The 19,237-nt window shown below is 40.7% G+C and overlaps 1 protein-coding gene and 1 long non-coding RNA gene across 7 annotated transcripts; both read right to left on the bottom strand.

Annotated features, from left to right (window-relative positions):
- Positions 1 to 47: 47 nt before the first annotated feature.
- SRSF1 (serine and arginine rich splicing factor 1) lies at positions 48 to 18,515 on the bottom strand. 6 transcript variants are annotated; one of them, XM_050764763.1, is made up of 5 exons: positions 17,963 to 18,515; positions 17,370 to 17,554; positions 16,830 to 17,002; positions 659 to 800; positions 48 to 284 (listed from the first exon to the last, which is right to left on the bottom strand). In XM_050764763.1, exons 1-5 carry the CDS (start codon positions 18,154 to 18,156, stop codon positions 256 to 258), a joined length of 723 nt encoding a protein of 240 aa, XP_050620720.1. In that variant the 5' UTR covers positions 18,157 to 18,515; the 3' UTR covers positions 48 to 255. The 6 variants fall into 6 exon arrangements, 4 of the variants coding, with proteins under 4 accessions (XP_050620720.1, XP_050620721.1, XP_050620718.1 ...); XM_050764764.1 differs by having other exon boundaries at positions 48 to 281; XR_007720372.1 differs by lacking the exons at positions 48 to 284; positions 659 to 800 and adding exons at positions 14,520 to 15,029; positions 15,951 to 16,629.
- LOC126939447 (uncharacterized) lies at positions 1,883 to 4,792 on the bottom strand. The gene is made up of 3 exons (XR_007720388.1): positions 4,509 to 4,792; positions 3,282 to 3,353; positions 1,883 to 1,947 (listed from the first exon to the last, which is right to left on the bottom strand). It is a non-coding gene; the product is annotated as an uncharacterized LOC126939447 (long non-coding RNA).
- Positions 18,516 to 19,237: the final 722 nt, after the last annotated feature.

The following is a 19,237-nucleotide window of genomic DNA, read 5'->3' as shown; positions in this document are numbered from 1 at the left end:
CTATCCCAACACCCCTCCTCTCCCGCCAAAAATAAAAACAAGTGAGATAGTATAGACAAATTATTTTAGTCCTTTAGTACAGTCTGTTTCCTCCTTCACCCCCAGAACAAAAATCGAACTTCTGGTTGGACAGCGTCAGGAGATGTCACTGAGGTGACCCCAGCCTCTGTTTGCAGTTCCAAGTCTTCCGTGTAGGCGTCACTGCTACTGGAACTTTGTAGATGAGGAGCCTGTATGATGATGTCCTGAACATTTCTATCCTTTCCTCACACAGAGGGTAGCTACTGGGAATATCAGAGACAAGCTATTATTAAACAAGTGTCTCTAGTCCAAGACATCTCCTGTGGCAGGGAAATGAGGGGGCAGGCTGTATCAGTGATATTTTTATAAACTCTGCTTTTAGGAAACATTCTTCAGATGGACGCATTAAGACTTCAACATTTTCCAAAACCAACTGAATCTTATCCCCTCCATTTTTCCCCCTCCAGACACTTCTAATCAAGGTCACCATCTCCAACTTCCCCCATAGACAATAAAAATATGGCTGGAGAATTCTACTGTAATAGAAAACCAAGGAGATACAATAATTTGACAGTGTGTTTCCTTTCCATCCACTAGACAAGAATACCCCCTCCCATTCTTTCCTCCCCTCAGTCACCAGAATGAAGGGGCTGGAAAACGTTGGTCTGGTTCCTTTTAGAGCTGATTCCCCATTGGATACTGCCTGGAGGCCTTGGGGGAGAAGTTCTGCAGTTTGGATCAGTAGCAGAAGCAGGTAACACATCAGGGAACCGGTCAGCCTAAGACAGGAGGGGACAGAAAATGATGAAAGAGTTTCTGATACATTTATCAGCTAAATTGCTATGGGTGACCCCCATGTCTCCTGTAATGTCCAAACCTAAGGAATTAACTAAGTAAACTAAAACCTTTATGTTCTTGCTCTGACCTTGGACAATGGAATTCTTTTTATTTTCATTCAGTGGACAGCAAATCTGCTTCTTCCCTGCCTTAACTCAAGGTCTGTGATGCACTCCTGAGTTTTCCTTCTTCCCTGCATAGTCTCTCCTCCCTAGCTACTGCCTTTCAAATTGGTGAAAATGAAGCTTCAAGATTATGAAAACCAGTACTTAATGAAGACCATTATTCTAATGACAATATCACTGGGCTCTTTTGAACTTGTTATGCTGGGATCTAGAAACCCTTTCCCCAGCAATCTTTCACACAGCACCTCTGGGGAGGGGTTTCCCACTAACAGGAAACAGAGGTCAAGTGAAAACAGTCCAGTTCTCATTACTGAAGAAATAAGATTCAGAAGAATCACTTTTCTTGAGGAAAATGACTAATTCTATTTCTATCCATAAGACAAAACCAGAATTGTTGATTGCTCCTCAAACATCTTTAAAAAGAAAATTAACTTTTTAAGTTCATATAAATTTTAAACACTGAGCTACTTTCCAGAAGGAAAATATTCAGAAGTTTGAAACAAGTACTCAAAAACAATCAGTTCCAACTGTTAGAGGAATATAATGAAATCAGTATGATCAAATGCTCCATCCGTACCTAGAAGGGGCTATTTCTACCTTTAGGACAGACAATTTCTCTAACCAAACAAAAAGGAGCCCTCTCCTTAAGTGAATTTCCACAGACTATCTACTGGGGTCCAGTCAAAAGACAGATGTTCAAAGACAGTAAATTCATCTTGATTATTGTAAACAGTTTTCGGTGAGTAAATGGTATTACCTTCAGCCATGATGAATAAAGCGTCTAAACCAAAAATACAATGTGCCTACACCCACCCAAACAAAAGTCAGATCCCCAACTTGCCCTGTTCAGGTTCCTCTCTCCTCCTCCCACACTCCAAGTTGTATAACCTGTCACCTAACCTTTTAGGGTCTCAGCTTCCTCATCTGGAAAATGAGAACAAAATATCTACCTCACAATGGCCACCTGTGAATTTAATGAGAAATATATATAAGATGCTTAGAACATTTTCCAGAAATAACAGATGTGAAATAAATATTTTTATTGGTGCTATCGAGCAGTTCCAGATTAACTTTGAGGCTGGGAACTCTGCACATAAGCTCTGAGTCAGTTAATTATTCCTTTTACTTTTTCCAAGTGACAGGTTTTCTCCCATCCATTTCTCCTTCAAAGAACCCTAAGGTAAACGGGCAAAGGGCTAATGACACATAACAAAGGAAGATGCCTATTAAAATCTGTTGTTCTAAACACAACTTTTAGTAAACATTAGAAAGCAACAGGATATTTCCTTCCTCATTTGGAGAGAAATTTTAAAGTCCTGTGAATACACTGAGGATGTGGATTACAGACTTAGAATCCTAGGAAAAGGAAGAATCTCTGCTGTTGTTAATTACCTGTCCCCAGCTAAGACTGCTCCACAAACTAAAAACAAATCCAAAACTTTCAGTAGGGAATATCTAGTTAGAAGCTTCAAATTGACAAGTTAATGGACCAACTCCTTATGCAAAAAAAGCCAGAACTGACAATTAACAAATAGTAAAAATCAAAATTGCAATATTTACAAATACCAAAAAGTACTGGCCAGAAAGAAATAACCCTTCCATATCAGCCTCAATATAATCAGGAGAAAAAGCAACATATTTTCAAAGTGACACCTCCCCACCTTCCCCGCTTAAATACTCCAAACTCCTCAGGGAGGAAAGCAGAAGTTATCTCCTCACTACCCAAACTGGATAACCACACTAAAGGCAAATGAAGCCATTTGCCTTTGACCCATGTGGTCAGAAGTCAGGTTTTGTTTCAATTCTACCACCTGAAGTATCACCAGGAGTTATTTGTTTTAACTGGCAAGGTGAAGAAAGGGAAACAAGAATTCTTTTTCCCTGAATACCCATTTAAATTCCTTGACAACTGGAACAAAGTCATAGAGAGCAAAGGGACAATGTAACAAATCTACCCATTTTCCTAGTAGACACTGAGTTCAACTGGTAGTCGAGGGCTTTTAATTAAAACATTCTATTGTTTCTAAGAATGTTCACACAATCCAGTACTTCAAAAATGAGTCTAAAGCCATGGAAACACATTTATCACCTTCACACTTGTTGAAGGACACCTGCAAAAATCAACGCTAAACCTAGGCATTTGCATAGAAATACTAACTTCCATTTTATAACTCCCTTTTAATGACAGGGGAGAATATCCAACAAATAGCAAGTAAAATAGCATAGATCACAAGGAAAGAAACTAAGACAAGTCAAAAATACACCAAGTAAGAAATTCAATACAACTGGAAAACATACCATAGGCACCAACATTCCTCCTTTGGACACCTGTTCCTTACTGCCCTCAGATGCCCCAGGACAGGGTAATGGCTGAGCATGGAAAAAGTAGGTAATAGGTCACACAAACTTGGTGGTCCTGCACCAAACTACAAAGATTAGCTCAATTATAGCATTGTGCTAATAGTCAAAAAATAAATTCCTATACAAAGTTTATTGGGTACAGAGGTGAACCTCTTCTCATTGGCTCTAGCCTCCACCCCAAATACATCCCACCAGTTAAGAGGGATATAATGACACTAACAGCATTGTTTAGTGTCATGTGCACCTATCTACATCGCCAGAAAAAAAATACTGTTCATATGCAAAAAAAAATTACTAATTGTTAATGTCTGGCCCAATGTTCTTGTGAAGAGCAAGGCAGGGCAAAAACATGTTATCAATAGTCTATCCAAACTCCAAGAGAAACATCTCCAGTTTTTCTTCAGAGTCAATTTGATCTTCATCTGAGGGTCCCTCCATTCTTGGTAGTGAGAAGAACAGTGAATAATGAAAACAGGTGTTCAGAAACCTAGGCAGTATGCTCCCTGGGTAAGGAAGGTGAGCAGCAGTGACCTAAGACACTTACATGACCTCATGTCTAGCAAGACCAAACTTTGAGAAAGCCGCTCCATTCTAGAAAACAATGCCAACAGATGGCAACACAAGGCTTAGATAAGATCTGCCTTAGACTCCAGAAAAGGGAATTAACTTTTTAAAGGATGTTTCTTGACTTTGAGAAGTAGAAAGTGCCTAAAGGGCCAGACACGGTGGCTCACACCTGTAATCCCAGCACTTTGGGAGTCCGAGGCGGGTGGATCACCAGGTCAGGAGATCGAGACCATCCTGGCTAACACGGTGAAATCCTGTCTCTACTAAAAATACAAAAATCAGCCAGGCATGGTGGTGGGCGTCTGTAGTCCCAGCTACTCGGGAGGCTGAGGCAGGAGAATGGCGTGAACCCAGGAGGCAGAGCTTATGGTGAGCCAAGATCGTGCCACTGCACTCCAGCAGCCTGGGTGACAAAGCGAGACTCCATCTCAAAAAAAAAAAAAAAAAAAAGTGCCTGAAGTTCTACATTCAGTCATCTGGTCCCAGCATAAAAGCAGGTGAAGGGGCCTGCTGAGCTGGTTGTTAAAAGCTCTACACATGGACAACAGCTGTACTCAGCATTTACTCTTTAAGCTGTGAATAACACACCAAGCTTACCTGCTGCTGTCCACAAATACTACTTGAAGCACTTCACCCTTGGTTGCCTGAGTAGTGGCAGAAAGCTCTCTGCTAGGCCTGAGGGAAGACCAGAATTCCTAGAGGACAGGACAGATTTTGACCTGATGAACAATTATTAAGGTACACAGGGAAGAATCTAGATTTTTTCCTTTGAAGTACCTTTGGTCTCTAACAAAGCACACAAGGCTCTATTCAACTAGCTGACAGAAGTTAATTAGCCCACTACCCCCAGGGCCTGACCCTGCCCTCTGCTAGCTTTTTGTTTTACTGACCTTACGTAAGTTCCACCTCCCTCCTCCAGCTGTTTCCTCTTATTTCTCCAGCTTCCTCTTTCTTCCCACCACTCCTTTCACTTTCTCCCTTTTCATTCAGAAATGAATGCTCAGAGAGCAGATGGCAAGTAGTCAACCCAAGCCAGTGAAAACACTTCCTGAGCACCTGGTACAAAGACCAGAAACACACAGTGGGTGTTGGAATACAGAATACATATTATCTCTGTCCTTTAGCAGTTCATACTTTAAAGGAGAAAGTCATCATATACTCATTCCTCACATATGAAAGGATATTTTCAGGCCAATTTATAATATGGGACAAAAAAATCCCTTAGTGATACTTCTTGGGGACGAGAGGATTGTTTGCATCAGAACTGGTAACTTTTACTCCTACAGTAATTTTTCCGTGGCCTCCTACATAGCACATCTAGTGAAGCTGATTCTGAAGCCTGAGGAAGCCCCATGTATGTTCTATACACTGTAGCTGAGGCGTTACTCTAATCAGTTAAGAAAAGCACATGAAAAGTCCAAGTTGGTACTACGTGTGATTAGTCTTCTCCCCAGAGAACTAAGAAAATTCAGATAAACTTGACTATTAGAGGGCAGGTTTGGAGTTTGTTCCAGTGATCTCCTTAAAAATGACTTAGGAGTTTGAGAGAAAACTCCTGTGGGAAACAGGGAGGAGAAAGGGATGGGGCACAAATACACATCTCAAATCAGTAGGTTACTCTTTAGCTGTTTCTCCCAATGGCTTGAAGAGCCCTGGTAAACACCCAGTCCTCGATATATCAAACGGACAGCACTCAGAGACAGCTCAGATACAGCCCCACATTAAAGCTGTGGTGAGAATTCCAACCCAGAAAGATGTAGTGACGATTTCCAAAGGCCAGCCAGGACACCCCAGGGACTAACTTCCCAGTTCATAATTAATCATCTTGAATACAAAACAAAGACCTCTCTAATGTGAACTCTCCTTAGAAAAATGGCTCGTGTGTAGAATTATCCCAGAACTATTATGGAAGCATTAGTATTTCAGTAAAATAATTACTGAGCACCTACTAAATGCCAGGAGCTGTACTGTCACTGGGGATACTTCTAAGAATATTCTCTAGTGAAGAAACCAAGACTTGCAAAGAAATAATTATAAAACAGTTACAGACATTTGTACAAAGTGTTTAAGGAGCACTGGGAAAGGAAATTTTTAAAGGACTATTTGCTCATTTGTTTTCACGTGATAGTTTTGACACTGTAGATTACCAACTAGGGTTGCTGAATACAAAAACTGATACCTAAGAGGTTGTATGCATATGCTAAGTGTAATGCAAACATTTTTATTGGAAACTGGAAGTTACCACACACTGGCTTTTAAAACTCATCTTCCTAGAGTGGGTCATTTTTGTGGATCTGTTACTAATAAAAATTTAAGTGTATACTCAGCTATCAACACAAATACAGATGTTTTAAACATTTACCCTTTCACAGGTTCTTTTCTATGATTTTTTTTGTGGGGCTGCTGTATAGTTATTGAGTGGCTACCAGGCCCTGGCCACTGTGTGACCAGCTGTACTCCTGTGGGCCAGCCTCAATGGTAGAGGTCAAAAGAGGGCAAGGGCTTCTCTGAGAGAGCTGGCTATGCACTGCACACTGGAAAGCCAAGGAGCTAGGCATCCCACTTTCTTGCTGCCAGGCTCTGGACCATGGCCACTGTGACTAGATGTAGTCCTACTCTAGAACAACCCTCAGTACACAGGTTAAGAACGTGGATCAAAGACAGCACCATGGGACACCCTGCTGGCATCTGGTAGATATTACAGGTGTTTTTCACTTGGGTCAGACTTTTCTCCCCAAGGCCTCCCAACTGGAAAAAGCAGGCTGGCTTTAAAAAACAACCTGGTAGTAAAACAAACAAGAATTTCTCATCACAAAACCTGGATTCAAGTTCTGGGCCTGCCACTTTAACATCTCTGAGCCTATTTCCTCAAACTGCAAAATGAGACTAAATACTACATGAGGATTAATATGAGCCACAGTATCAGGACTGGGAACAATGGCTCACACCTGTAATCCCAGCACTTTTAGGAAGTCAAGGTGGGAGGACTGCTTGAGCCCAGGAGTTCAAAAACAGTCTGAGAAACAGAGCAAGACCCTATCTCTACAAAAAATATATAAAAGGTAGCAAGGGCATAAACCCAAATTTAAGGTTACTATTCTAGGAATATGCGTGATCTGACTGAAGAACAGTGTCTCAGATTTAAGCTACGTGGCACACCAGCCTAAGATTTCAATAATATATTTATTCACAAACATTTATTAAGGTATAGGTACTAGCATTCTGGACATCTTAGAAGAAATGTCAAAAAATTAAAAACATAGCCTCTGGGGGGCCAGGCGCGGTGGCTTATGCCTCTAATCCCAGCACGTTGAAGGCCGAGGCGGGCAGATCACGAGGTCAGGAGTTTGAGACCAGCCTGGCCAACATAGTGAAACCCTGTCTCTACTAAAAATACAAAAAATTAGCGGGTAACTGTAATCCCAGCTACTTGGGAGGCTGAGGCAGGAGAATCGCTTGAACCCAGGAGGTGGAGGTTGCAGTGAGCCGAGATTGCGCCACTGCACTCCAGCCCAGGTGACAGTGCGAGACGCCATCTAGAAAACAAACAAAAAACAAAACAAAACAAAAAACACAGCCTTTGCTCCCGGTTTACTATGTAGCTGAGGGAAACAAAACATACATGTTGAACTAGAGAACAGCTTAAAGTCAACATGTGCATGCATGTGTAGCACACTTTTTAAAACATGCTGAAGCAAAGCAAAGCAGAAACAATGCAATTAGTTCAAGAATGCTTCAGTCATTAGGTGTGATCATGAAGGACTGAGATTTTTAATGGCAAAAGGAACAGGGCTGCTTATGGGATTTAGGGTGTGGGGTGTTAAAATGTATGAATGCTGGGTCTCTTGGTTTTGAGAGCATTGTTTAAGCTAGCTGATCCTATAAACCTGAAGACCAGGGTTAGGGTCCTGAAATAATGCTTAAGACTCCCAACCCAAGGAATAATATACATACACACTAGTCTCTTCACAATACATCATTGTGTATTAATCTCTTTACATATAGTTACCAACAACAACAACAAAGAACCAAAATGATTCTATCCTAAAGAGAAATATGCAGAAATTCTCATTGAGGCAGTACCACTAAATTCAGAGGCAACTTAAAGCTTCTTCTGTAAGAAGCTTAAAAGAGAATGACTGAAAAAGGATACCTAGGAGGCAACTACTTAGTCTTCTAGGGGACAATGTCATCAGTTCTTGGTGATCTGTACTGAAAGTGTGCGTAGCTTACAACAAAACCACTTACTTTGGTCTTACAATTGGTCTTACTTTGCAAGACCAATTCTGGGAGCAACATTTACTTATCCATTATACTTGGACTTAGGCTAGCATTTAAATTAATTCAAAATTTCTGGCTTCACATCTGAGGAGTTATTAGTATCAAAATACCTTCTCCAATAATCCACCCAGTTAACGAACAGCTTGTGAAACAGACTTCTACAGTGCTTTGCTTTTAGGGAGTATTAAGTTCTTTCCATCTCGCCAATCAATATTAAACTGTCAGCATTGCATTTAGCTTATTGGGAAATATAAATATATTCAAGTTCCTGGGTCTGTAGAGTTAAAAAAATATATATATTTACCAAACCAACCAGGGTAGGGGAAGATGTAATTGAGAACAGGATAAATTGGAAAGGTAGAATATAACCCATTGTTAACTCATATTATGGGAGTGACAAGTTTTAAGAAGAAACTGGAGTCACTGAAACCAGATCTAACACTTCAGAAATATGAATTTGGGTACAGACAAAAATGCTGATATGGCAGTTAGAGATGGGAAGACAAATCCAAACAGCATCTTGAAGAACTCTATTTGGCAAGTAAACAAATCTCTAGGTTAGTCTAAATCATAGATGCAATGACACCCTGAAGACACAGAACTTGACTATCATCTTGCTACAAATTTACTGTTTTTAGAGTACAAAGGAGCCATTTGAGTTTTCTTTGGAATGTGCTCATTGCACTGCGAACCAACATTTTACATTTCTAGCCTTAAGTTGTGTATGTCAGCCAGGTGCAGTGGCTCATGCCTGTAATCCCAGCACTTTGGGAAGCCGAGGCAGGCGGATCACTTGAGGTTTGGAGTTCAGACACCAGCCAAGCCAACATAGTGAAACCCTGTCTCTACTAAAACTACAAAAATTAGCCAGGTGTGGTGGTGGACACCTGTAATCCCAACTACTTGGGAGGCTGAGGCAGGAGAATCGCTTGAACCCGGGAGGCGGCGGTTGCAGTGAGCTGAGATTACACCACTACACTCCAGCCTGGGTGACAGAGACCCTGTGTCAAAAACAGACCCCCCCCCCCCCCCCCAAAAAAAAAGTGAGTGTCACTCTTGGTGGTTATTATTTTGTAGTTCAAATTTCTAGGCATGTCACCATTAAGGGCAGAAGAGATACACCCAGGACTTCCCAGTTCTATCTAAAGGCTATACCTTCCCTTTTGTTTGACTGATCCTATAGTCCTATGTATTAAGCCTTAATAACTGTTGAAAGCTTATCCCAAAATGACATATAAAGACTCCTCTAATACACAGCACCTGAGGGAATAATTCTACCACGGTTTTTCTTAGCACTTTACAGTCTCCAGGTTTAGCACTTTTCTTTCTACAAAGAGAATTCTGAATTTTCATTTGCCTCATTTGTGGCTTCAGAGTGCATTTTCAAAAGTTATTTAAAAATTATCAAAGGCACACCAGAGCTAACATCTACAGGATTAAAGACAGGTTTCAATCTAGCTAGTGCCCTTTCAGCTGTCAATCCAATTTTCAGCAAGACTACTAGTTAACAGTAACTACTTTCTGTAGCCTTCCTTGCTACTTAGTGTTAGCAGGCAGGGAAATCCCTACTGTGTAAACTTGATTCCTTTTTCCCCCACAAGAAGTCCACTTTGTCCACTTTTAGTGCCTTATTCTTTGAAACAGATCGACTTTCTAAAATTAATTTTAAGGCCAGTTGTACCACACCTGTCTTCTGGATGACTAAATCCCATCATGAGGGCCTAAAAGGTTTAGTATTCTCAATGACAATTCATACTTTAAACAGGAGATAAGTTTGTGTCCTTCCCATTTTTATAGAAGAAACCTGGGGAGAAAGGGATGATGGGAATGACTAAAGTGTTTAGTCAATACTAAATACTAAAATACTGAAGTGTTTAATTCTCAGTAATTTTCATCTGTTAATATGGCATTAACTACTGTGTGTACTGACTTTCTGATCACAAGACAACTTGCTACTTAAGTGAGGCCTAGAAAATAGCAAACAGCTAAGTTGACACGTAAGTAGGATTTTAAGGCAAATTTTAAGAACCTCTTAGTAATACTGAGAAATAAGATCATCACGCCTGAAACTGTCGCACCATAAAAGCAAACTACAGGTCTCTGAAAGCATACTCATTTCTTCCAGTTCATAACCAAATTGTTGTGTCTAGATTTTTTTCCCCAGCACACCTAACTCCTGTTGCCAATTCTCACATTCAAGGCCTTCTTACTCCATACCTGATGTACAAGGTAGGCAGAAAAACAAGTAGACTTATGTCTTCAGCATTTTCTTAGTCCCAGAACCTAGATTTTTCCGTTACAAAATGAGTGACTGTAAGTTAAACTCTACCGAAAACCTAAATGGATGCAAAAGCTGACAAGGGGAAGAATTTTGCACAAAAGATGGGAAAACAAAGGTAAAGTTACAAGAAAATTTACCCAAACCAACTAACTTTAGAGCTGATACAGAGGATCAAGGTAGTTAAGCTGGTCTCCACTTTGTTGTACCTATCTACAATGGGGATTATTTCCTGCTTAATTTTGTGTTATAGCTCCCTCTAGTGGCTAAGTGATTTTCCCTAGCACTTACTCCAATGGAGAGCAGTACAGCATGTTGTTAAAAAAAAAAAAAAAAAAAGACATATTTCTACAAGTTTTGTTCAAAGTGCATTTGGTGGAGATGAGTATAGTATCCTAGAAAAGCTGTTTCCACTATCTTCATGTCCACAGTTCTACCAATAGTTGGCACTTAGAAGTTGGTGACAGAAGTTTGATGCTTTTTAACCCGATGCTTGAGTGTCAAGCTGAACTAAGTGTTCTGTTTTGCTTACCTAAGTATTAAACTTCTTATGAAAAGTCATATATGACTTTTCACCCCCTGAAATCCCAGCCTAGCACCTATTAAAATGTTAACTACAAATGTTGTATCTGCCTAAGTTAACTTATATGTGACAGAGTCATTTATTCAATTTTTATTCTGTGCATTAATGAAGCACAGAGTGATTTTTATAATAATAAAAAATCCTTCCTTTAATCACTACAAGCTCACAACCACCCTCAGGATTGTTAGGCATTAGCTTTCAAAGCTACCAAGAAGCATTCCAAAGGTCTCAATAACAGGAATAAGTACTGGTTTAAGTATACTATAATCTCTTGGGGTCCATGTTTAAAGCAAAAGTTACCTTGGTAGCATTACTATTTATTCAATAGACAATCACAATACACACAATGAACAGATGTTTCCTTATAATCTCTTTACTTCATGCCAATCCCAGCTTTTCCTATAGGATCTAACTGGTCAGTGTTCCTGTAAGTACTGATACAGAAACAATAACTCAAAAGAATGTTGTATTGTACACTCTAGGATGCCTGAGTATTTGCTTCAATGGGATATAATTGTTGAGTCCACTAATACAACAGAATGTAAAGAAATGTGGGCCGTACCTTTTTTTCTTGTGGCTGCTTCAGCCTAAAAAGATGGGGGAACTTAAAATTCAATCAATAAAGGATTCACAATAATAGGTTTTTCAGTCAAGACACCCCAGTTACAGACAAAAGCACTAGGCCTGTGTAGGCTAGTACACTCCCTTATATGAACTCTTTGGAGACAGACATATCTGGGATTCAGAGCTGTATGCACTTTATAAGGTACATATATACCCTGTATTACATAAAACCCTCAGCAAAGTCTGTGGCAACTGTGCAATGAATAATGAAGTTCAACAGGAAAGTTTAGTCACACTAAGTGCAAAATGAAGGCAGCAATTCTGGTCAGGTTTCACATTTAATTAGCTCAACAACAGAAAATCTTTCGTTTTCATATAGTTTTTGGATTTCAAAAAATGGATAAGAGACTGTAATCTGTTTTCTGCGTTTGCACTCTTCATACTGTGATGGAAATAAGAGTGGTTATGTTACAACAGAACTTCAGTCTAACAGTTTCTCATCTTTTAATACTATTTATGGTAAATACATATATATAACTTACTTGCAATTTAAATTACAAAATTCATATACAAAGTAAGCAAAAAGGCACACATAAGAAATTCACCTTGACCACAGAAATGTGAAAACACCAGCCCTAATGACCAAGACAATGTTTCAAAGGCAACACCAAGAAAAGTTGAGATTCTACAATAAATCATATTAAATGCAAGCACTATGATGAGCAGACGTGAGCACTGAATATTTTCTAAAGCATAAAACAGGAAAAACCATTTTATGGGGAATCTATTCACATATTCCAAACAGCATTTTTGAAAATATTAAACTTAGCTTCGTTTTAAAAACAAAATTCAGACCCAAACAATCAGGAACCAGAAAATGGGTTTCTTACCTTTTGTTTCCAGTAGGATGTGGGCTGAACAGCAAGGTGGGTTATTCAATCTGATGTTATGAAAAATAATTGCTTCTTAAAGAGACTTAAGTTTTTCCTTGGTTAGAAAATAATTATAGGCTCCCTAAAACATTCTAAGGGGACATAAATGGGGAGAAGGGGAAATTCCAAGACAGCTTTTGTAGTTTCAAAAGAGTGTGACTTTAATAATTGCCAATATGGATAGAGACCTAAAGGTCCATTTTCTGAAACTATAAATAGGAGCAGTCCATACTTCCCATCACAGCTTTTAGCTGTCTGGTCATCTTAACTACAAAATCTATGCCCCTTTACCTTTCATAAGTAAACATGAGGTCCTCTCTAATCTTCAAATTCAGCCTGTATAACAAGGAATGCTGTCTCATTTCAATGTGAAGTTAGAATTACTGTAACTTTTAGTAGAGCACATCTTTCAACTTTAAACACTCAAACTTGAGTGAAGGCCATTTACATTTTTTGGTGGTTTCCAAAACATTCAATGAACACAAATGAACCAAAGTTTGCTTAAGTCTAGCTCACATTAACCTTACAAAATGATCATTAATCATTTATTTTCCCCTTAATAATCTGAATTTTAAAAATGTTCTACACATAAAACAGAATTTAGAACTTCAAGAATGTCATGTAAAATTATTCAAATTTTAAACAGTAAATCTGCCTTTTGGCCATTATATTAAGTTCTTACATAAAAAGAGCTACATCCTTAATAAATTTAAACTAAGTACTGTACTTAGTGAAATTCTGCATTCAACATCCCCTCTTCCCAACATTCCACAACGTTCATTAAAATCTGATTGGGGTAACCTTACACATTTCTTCCACTACTAAGATTTCTGGTTTTCCCTAGGTTTTTAATTGTCACCCGAATAATCACCTTAAATTCAACTTCCAACTATGATTAGCACCCGAGGGAAACGTTAAAGTCTAGTTACTTATTTTAGGTCCCCTCCCCCAACCTAAATAGTATCGGGGGCTGTCAGTAGACAAATACAAAAAGTAGCAGACTACAAGTTTTTAACGACTGCTTTGGTAGAGAACACCAAAGTTTTAGGTACAAAATAATCTTATGGTTGAGAAGGGCTTATAAGGCAAAATTCTAAATGCCCAGCTTTTTATTAGCAACGATTCATCCAAAGAAGCAGTTAATCTTATACACACTTTCCCTTTCAAAAACGAAATGTGACTCGTGTTAAAAGTTCTACAGGCCGAGCATGGTGGCTCACACCTGTAATCCTAACACTTTGGGAGGCCAAGGCAGGCAGATCACTTGAGGCCAGGAGTTTTGGGACCAGCCTGGGTAACACAGAGAAACTGCACCTCTACTAAAAATACAAAATTAGCCAGGCAAGTGTGGCACACACTTGTAATCCCAGCTACTCGGGAGACTGAGGCACGAGAATCACTCGAATCCAGGAGGTGGAGGTTGCAGTGAGCCCAGATTACACCACTGCACTCCAGTCTGGGGAATAAAGCGAGACTCTGTCTCAAAAACAAAAAACAGTTCTAATACCTCTGTGCTGATGTTAACATTTAATACTTACCTTTTTTTGAGATGGGTTTCATTGAAAATATCAAAAGCTATCTCCAAGTGAACATTAATTTACTAGCCATCAACCAACTTTGCACAAAAGCCTATGTTGTCTATGACCACCAGAAAATAAGCAGCATCTACAGTTTTTTAACCAATTTATAACAAAGTAGAGAAGCTTATCTTTCAGATGCTAGATCCAACCCCCCACCGTCATTTACCAAGTTACATACACAAATGCCTTATTCTCCCCTTTTGCCTTCCCCTGAAGACTTTTACAATTAACAATAAAAGATGGCTAATACCATTATAGTGCCTTTTAAGAACTTTTAATTTGCTAACACATTAATACAAGAGTCAAAATCTTATCTTACTTAACAATTTAAAGATTAACTGATAGACCCAGTTAGAATCTTACATGAAGAGGAAAAAGGACAACCATGCATAGTTTTTTAAAAAATGTTTATTTTTTCAAAGAAAAACGGCAATAGCCAATTGGAAACCTACTTATTCTTCAACTCCAATTTTGTTTTCTTTAAATTTAGAAGTGACTTACTGATTTACTATTTTAAACAAACCCCCCCTTTCCCCTTTAAATGTTTACCATCTACTCGTGCTGAATCCTTCCAAGGAGATTGCTCCAGCGTTTATCTCCAGGTCCTCGCTTTGCTCCTTTTACCAAAAAACGCAAAACACAATTCCATCGTGCATCTTAAGGGCTCCAATCGTCAAAAATAGGAAAAAAAAAATCTTTGGAATAGCCAATTAAGTTGAATAAAAAAATCCACACGAATGCGGTTTGGTTGGGGCAGGAATCCACTCCTATGTTCCTGGTAATCTGATCCCGCTCCATGAATCCTGGTAATTCATCCTCCCTATCCTATCCACATTATGATTTGAATCCAATGATCCAGCTCCAAGGATTGGGATCCAGTGAGCCCTCTCCAATCCAAACCTTTATAACCAGCAAAACCAAAAAAGAGGAGGCAAAATGTTAGATACTGTAATCAAAAAAGGTTTCTGGGGAATGATGAGTTATGTCTGTCATCAGTTTAACAGATGCACATCAATAACTATCAAATTCCCCAAAACAAGTTTCTGAATGGTGTTCAGATAAATTTTAGAAACTTAATCATCATAGAGACTAATTGGAAGAAGCATTTTGTATTTACAGTTCAACTGATAATGCCAACACTTGTTACTGTACAGCGTATTACAGGTTTCGTGGTTGCAAGAAGTTACGTAATTTAAGTTTACTGGCATTGCTACCCACCTAAGTCTAAAACTATATCTAATGCTCCCATTTGCAATTTAATTTGTAAATTAAAGTCTTTTAAACATATGAATCAATTATGAATATTAGTTTAAAGGGGAAGGTGAGACTTAAAAGTATTCCCAACTAGATTATCTACACCAATACATTGGAACTCTATATTTTGCTTTCATTTTGTCTTAAAAAAATGAAATAGCAACGCTCTATCAGTCACACAGAGGACATGCAGATTTAGCAGTATTGATATTATACTCTATCTTGTTGGATTTAAAGACACCCTGTACCCACATGTACACCAACAGCAGGTCACACATTAACAGTTGTAACTAAGCACTGTGACAAATTAGCCAGTTCTTCCCACATTAGTCCCTATTAAAACAAAAATGGGGGGAAGGGAGCAAAATAAGTTGCTACAAAATGGGCAATATAATTTTGCCACAATTGCCAAGGTTTAAAGAGCAAAGCAATTGTAGCTAAAGATAACTGAATAAAATGTTTGCAAGTGTTTTAAGGAAAACGTATATAATCATTTTTAACCCCTGCCTTTTAGTATAAGGTCAATACTGCCAATTTCATCTGTGACAATAGCACTTGGAGTCATACCATTGCCTCCATTATTGATCTGATCCTCCTCAATCCTCCTTTTGACAATCCTAAAATGATTGAAATGTGCTCCACAATCCTTAATCCAAAGCATTCTTAATCCATCTCTTCAGATATGTCTACAGAAAGACACATGAAAAGCAAGATAAACATAAGAACTTCCCCAGGTAAGATAACCACAAACACCCCCAACATCCCAGTTCACACAAACCAGGGCAGAATAGACATTTACACAATATCACAGTCTGAAGAGTATGGAGTTAACTAAATTTAAACAATCCTGTCTATGACATCACTTAAAATACAATTTATCGAAGACACGAGGGGAATGTAGATGTTAGGAGCAAGGGGATATTACAAGAATGCAATTCAACACTTTAGCCCATTCTGAACAAAACAGTTTGAATTAAAAAATGAAAAGATTGTACTGAATAAAGGAAAACTGTATACAACATGGGTTCTACAAAAAGTGTCACCAATCATCTTATGTACGAGAGCGAGATCTGCTATGACGGGGAGAATAGCGTGGTGATCCTCTGCTTCTCCTTGGGGAGTAACTGCGACTCCTGCTGTTGCTTCTGCTACGGCTTCTGCTACGACTACGGCTTCGAGATCGAGATCTTCCATAACTTGGACTTCTGGGCCCATCAACTTTAACCCGGATGTAGGCAGTTTCTCCCTATTGGATAGACAGAACTTTCCATTGAAAGATCTAAGCTTTCATCTATCTTCAGGCATGCTGAATGCATACAATGTAACTACAACCAGAAATCTGGCAATTTACTTGGACACCCTTGCCTGAATTCTTACCTTCAAATTCCACTGTTAAGACCACTGTATCCAATTCTGGTCAAAGAAAAGAATAAGCGTATAACCTACCTCATGAGATCTAAACTTAGTGTTATCCAGTTTTCGAACTGCATAGGTCATATCTTCTTTCCGTACAAACTCCACGACACCAGTGCCATCTCGGTAAACATCAGCATAACATACATCACCTGCTTCACGCATGTGATCCTTTAAATCCTGCCAACTTCCACTTGGAGGCAGTCCTGAAAAAGTGATTTTTTTTCTTAGTATCAATTATCTTAAATTTCACGTTAAGCTGGTAAGGTACATTAGAACAAAGAGTACTTTAAAATACTTAATAGGTGTACTTAAGTGATACCAGGTAAAGAGCTGGTAAGATTCTGGGATCCAGAGTCCAAAATTATTTGTAACGGATCTTCGTATCTAGTACCGCAACCTAATTTGGTAAATCACCACAGCAGCAATCCTCGTTTATTAAATTCACCCAAAAACTAAAGCAATTTAAGACCTAGCATGAAAAATTTGCAATTGTTAAACCGATCATGCAAGACAAAAATTTTAGGTAGCTTCCGTCCCTTCACATCAATCCACACAACCAAGTACACTCACCAGAGACAACCACTCTGTTTTCAGACCGCCTGGATGGGGGGCCATAGCGACCTCGGGGAGCTCCGCCACCTCCACCCCCGCCGCCGCCTCGGCCTGTTCCACGGCCGCTTCGAGGAAACTCCACCCGCAGACGGTACCCATCGTAATCATAGCCGTCGCGACCATACACCGCGTCTTCCGCGTCTCTGCGGGATCGCAGAAAGTAAAAGGCATGAGAAAGACCAGGAGGAGAAGCTCGCTCAGTCGGGAACCCCCCGCACATGCGCACCCAACGTGGAAGAGCCCACATGCGCCGCATAATAGGAATGGCCCCTCCCCCACCCAGAAACACGCCAGGCTCCCAACCACTACACCAGCCCTCAGCGCCTCAGTTTCCCGCTCCAGCCTGCGAATGGGCTCCGGGGACGTCCAAGGCGAGGCGCCAGAGAAGCCACACCAACTCAGCTCCTTACTCGACTCCTGCATGGGCGATACAGTCTCGCCCCAACCTCTCTAAGAGCCCCCGCTTCCCCGTTCTCTATGTTAAGGCCTTGGAGCCTTCCCCGACTACTCGGACCTATTTCCTCAAGGCTGCAAGCCCCATGCCGCCTCACCGCGGGTCCTCGAACTCAACGAAGGCGAAGGGCGGTCCCCCGCGGCGATTCTTGAGGTCGATGTCGCGGATAGCGCCGTATTTGTAGAACACGTCCTCAATGTCCTTGGTTCGGATGTCTGGAGGTAAGTTACCCACGTAGATGCGGCAATCGTTGTTCCCTGCGGGGCCACGAATCACACCACCTCCCGACATGGCGGTGACGAAAAGCGCGGACTCGAGAACAGGCCTTCCCACCAAGCCTAGCGCACCGCAGAGCGAGCCCGCAGCGGCACCACGTCTCCCGCGGCCCCTCCAAAATGGCGCCTTTATCAGCTCGGCGCACGGATATGGGGGGGAGACAGAGGAAGAGAAGCGGAAGGAAACAGCGATTCGATCCCAACACGCACGCGCGGGAGCGCAACGGGTGCTGCGAGGGATACGCGCAACGCACGCGCACGCACGCGCGACGTCACCCTCCGCACGAAGGGGGAAAAAAAGTCCCCCGCGTTCCCCGCTTGGGGTGGTTTGCGAATAGAGTGAGCAGCCGTTTGGTAAAAGTTAAATAAAGAACTCTCGTTAAAGGAGCTAGTCATCCAGGTCGAGTCTTGAAGGATAGTCAATTTCCCCAGGAATGAGGAGCTTTGAAAGCAACTCGGCGCCTTCAAAGGACTTGGTGAAACCTAGCCTAAAGCTTTGTCCCACCATGCTCTGCGGCGATAACGGCCTTTGGCGGGAAAGAGACTCGGAGGCGGGGCTAAAGGGGGAGGGCTCGGGCCGTTGCTCCGGAAACCCGGGTATCTTCGTAGAGTGCGTCTAGTCCAGAGCTGAGTTGCCGGTGACTGAATGGAGAGCTGGGGCGTTGGTTTGTCTTCCCGCCCCTGCTGCGAACAAGCTGTGGCTGCTTAGACAGATGTGTCTAATTTAGCGAAACCGGTTTAGATTCCTTAATCCTTTTCATTAAGAACCATTCCACCTTCTCGTCAGAACTTTGCATAGCTCAGTTCAGCACTCCTTGTGCTAGTCGCAGTGGGCCCGTACCCCGACCTTTCAACGTGGTACCCGCCAACCAGAAGGGGTAACAGTACTGCTTCTGGTACCCACACCTCTTTATCTCTTGTTAATCGCCTATCCGTGGGACTAGCGCAGATTGCCTGCAGAATGAATTGTTTCTGATGTTTCCTTTTAAAGAACGAGAAGGAAGAAAAGGTGCGTGTGTGCAGTCCTTTTTTCAAAAGTTTCCTCTAAAAGTTACTGAAATTGAAAATACCGGTCCTCCCAGGTAATAAAATGGACC

This window comes from Macaca thibetana, chromosome 16 (genome assembly GCF_024542745.1).
Source record: "Macaca thibetana thibetana isolate TM-01 chromosome 16, ASM2454274v1, whole genome shotgun sequence".
Lineage (NCBI taxonomy): Eukaryota > Metazoa > Chordata > Mammalia > Primates > Cercopithecidae > Macaca > Macaca thibetana.
Note: the sequence above shows the minus strand (reverse complement) of the source record. Positions and strands in the feature narration are given on the sequence as shown.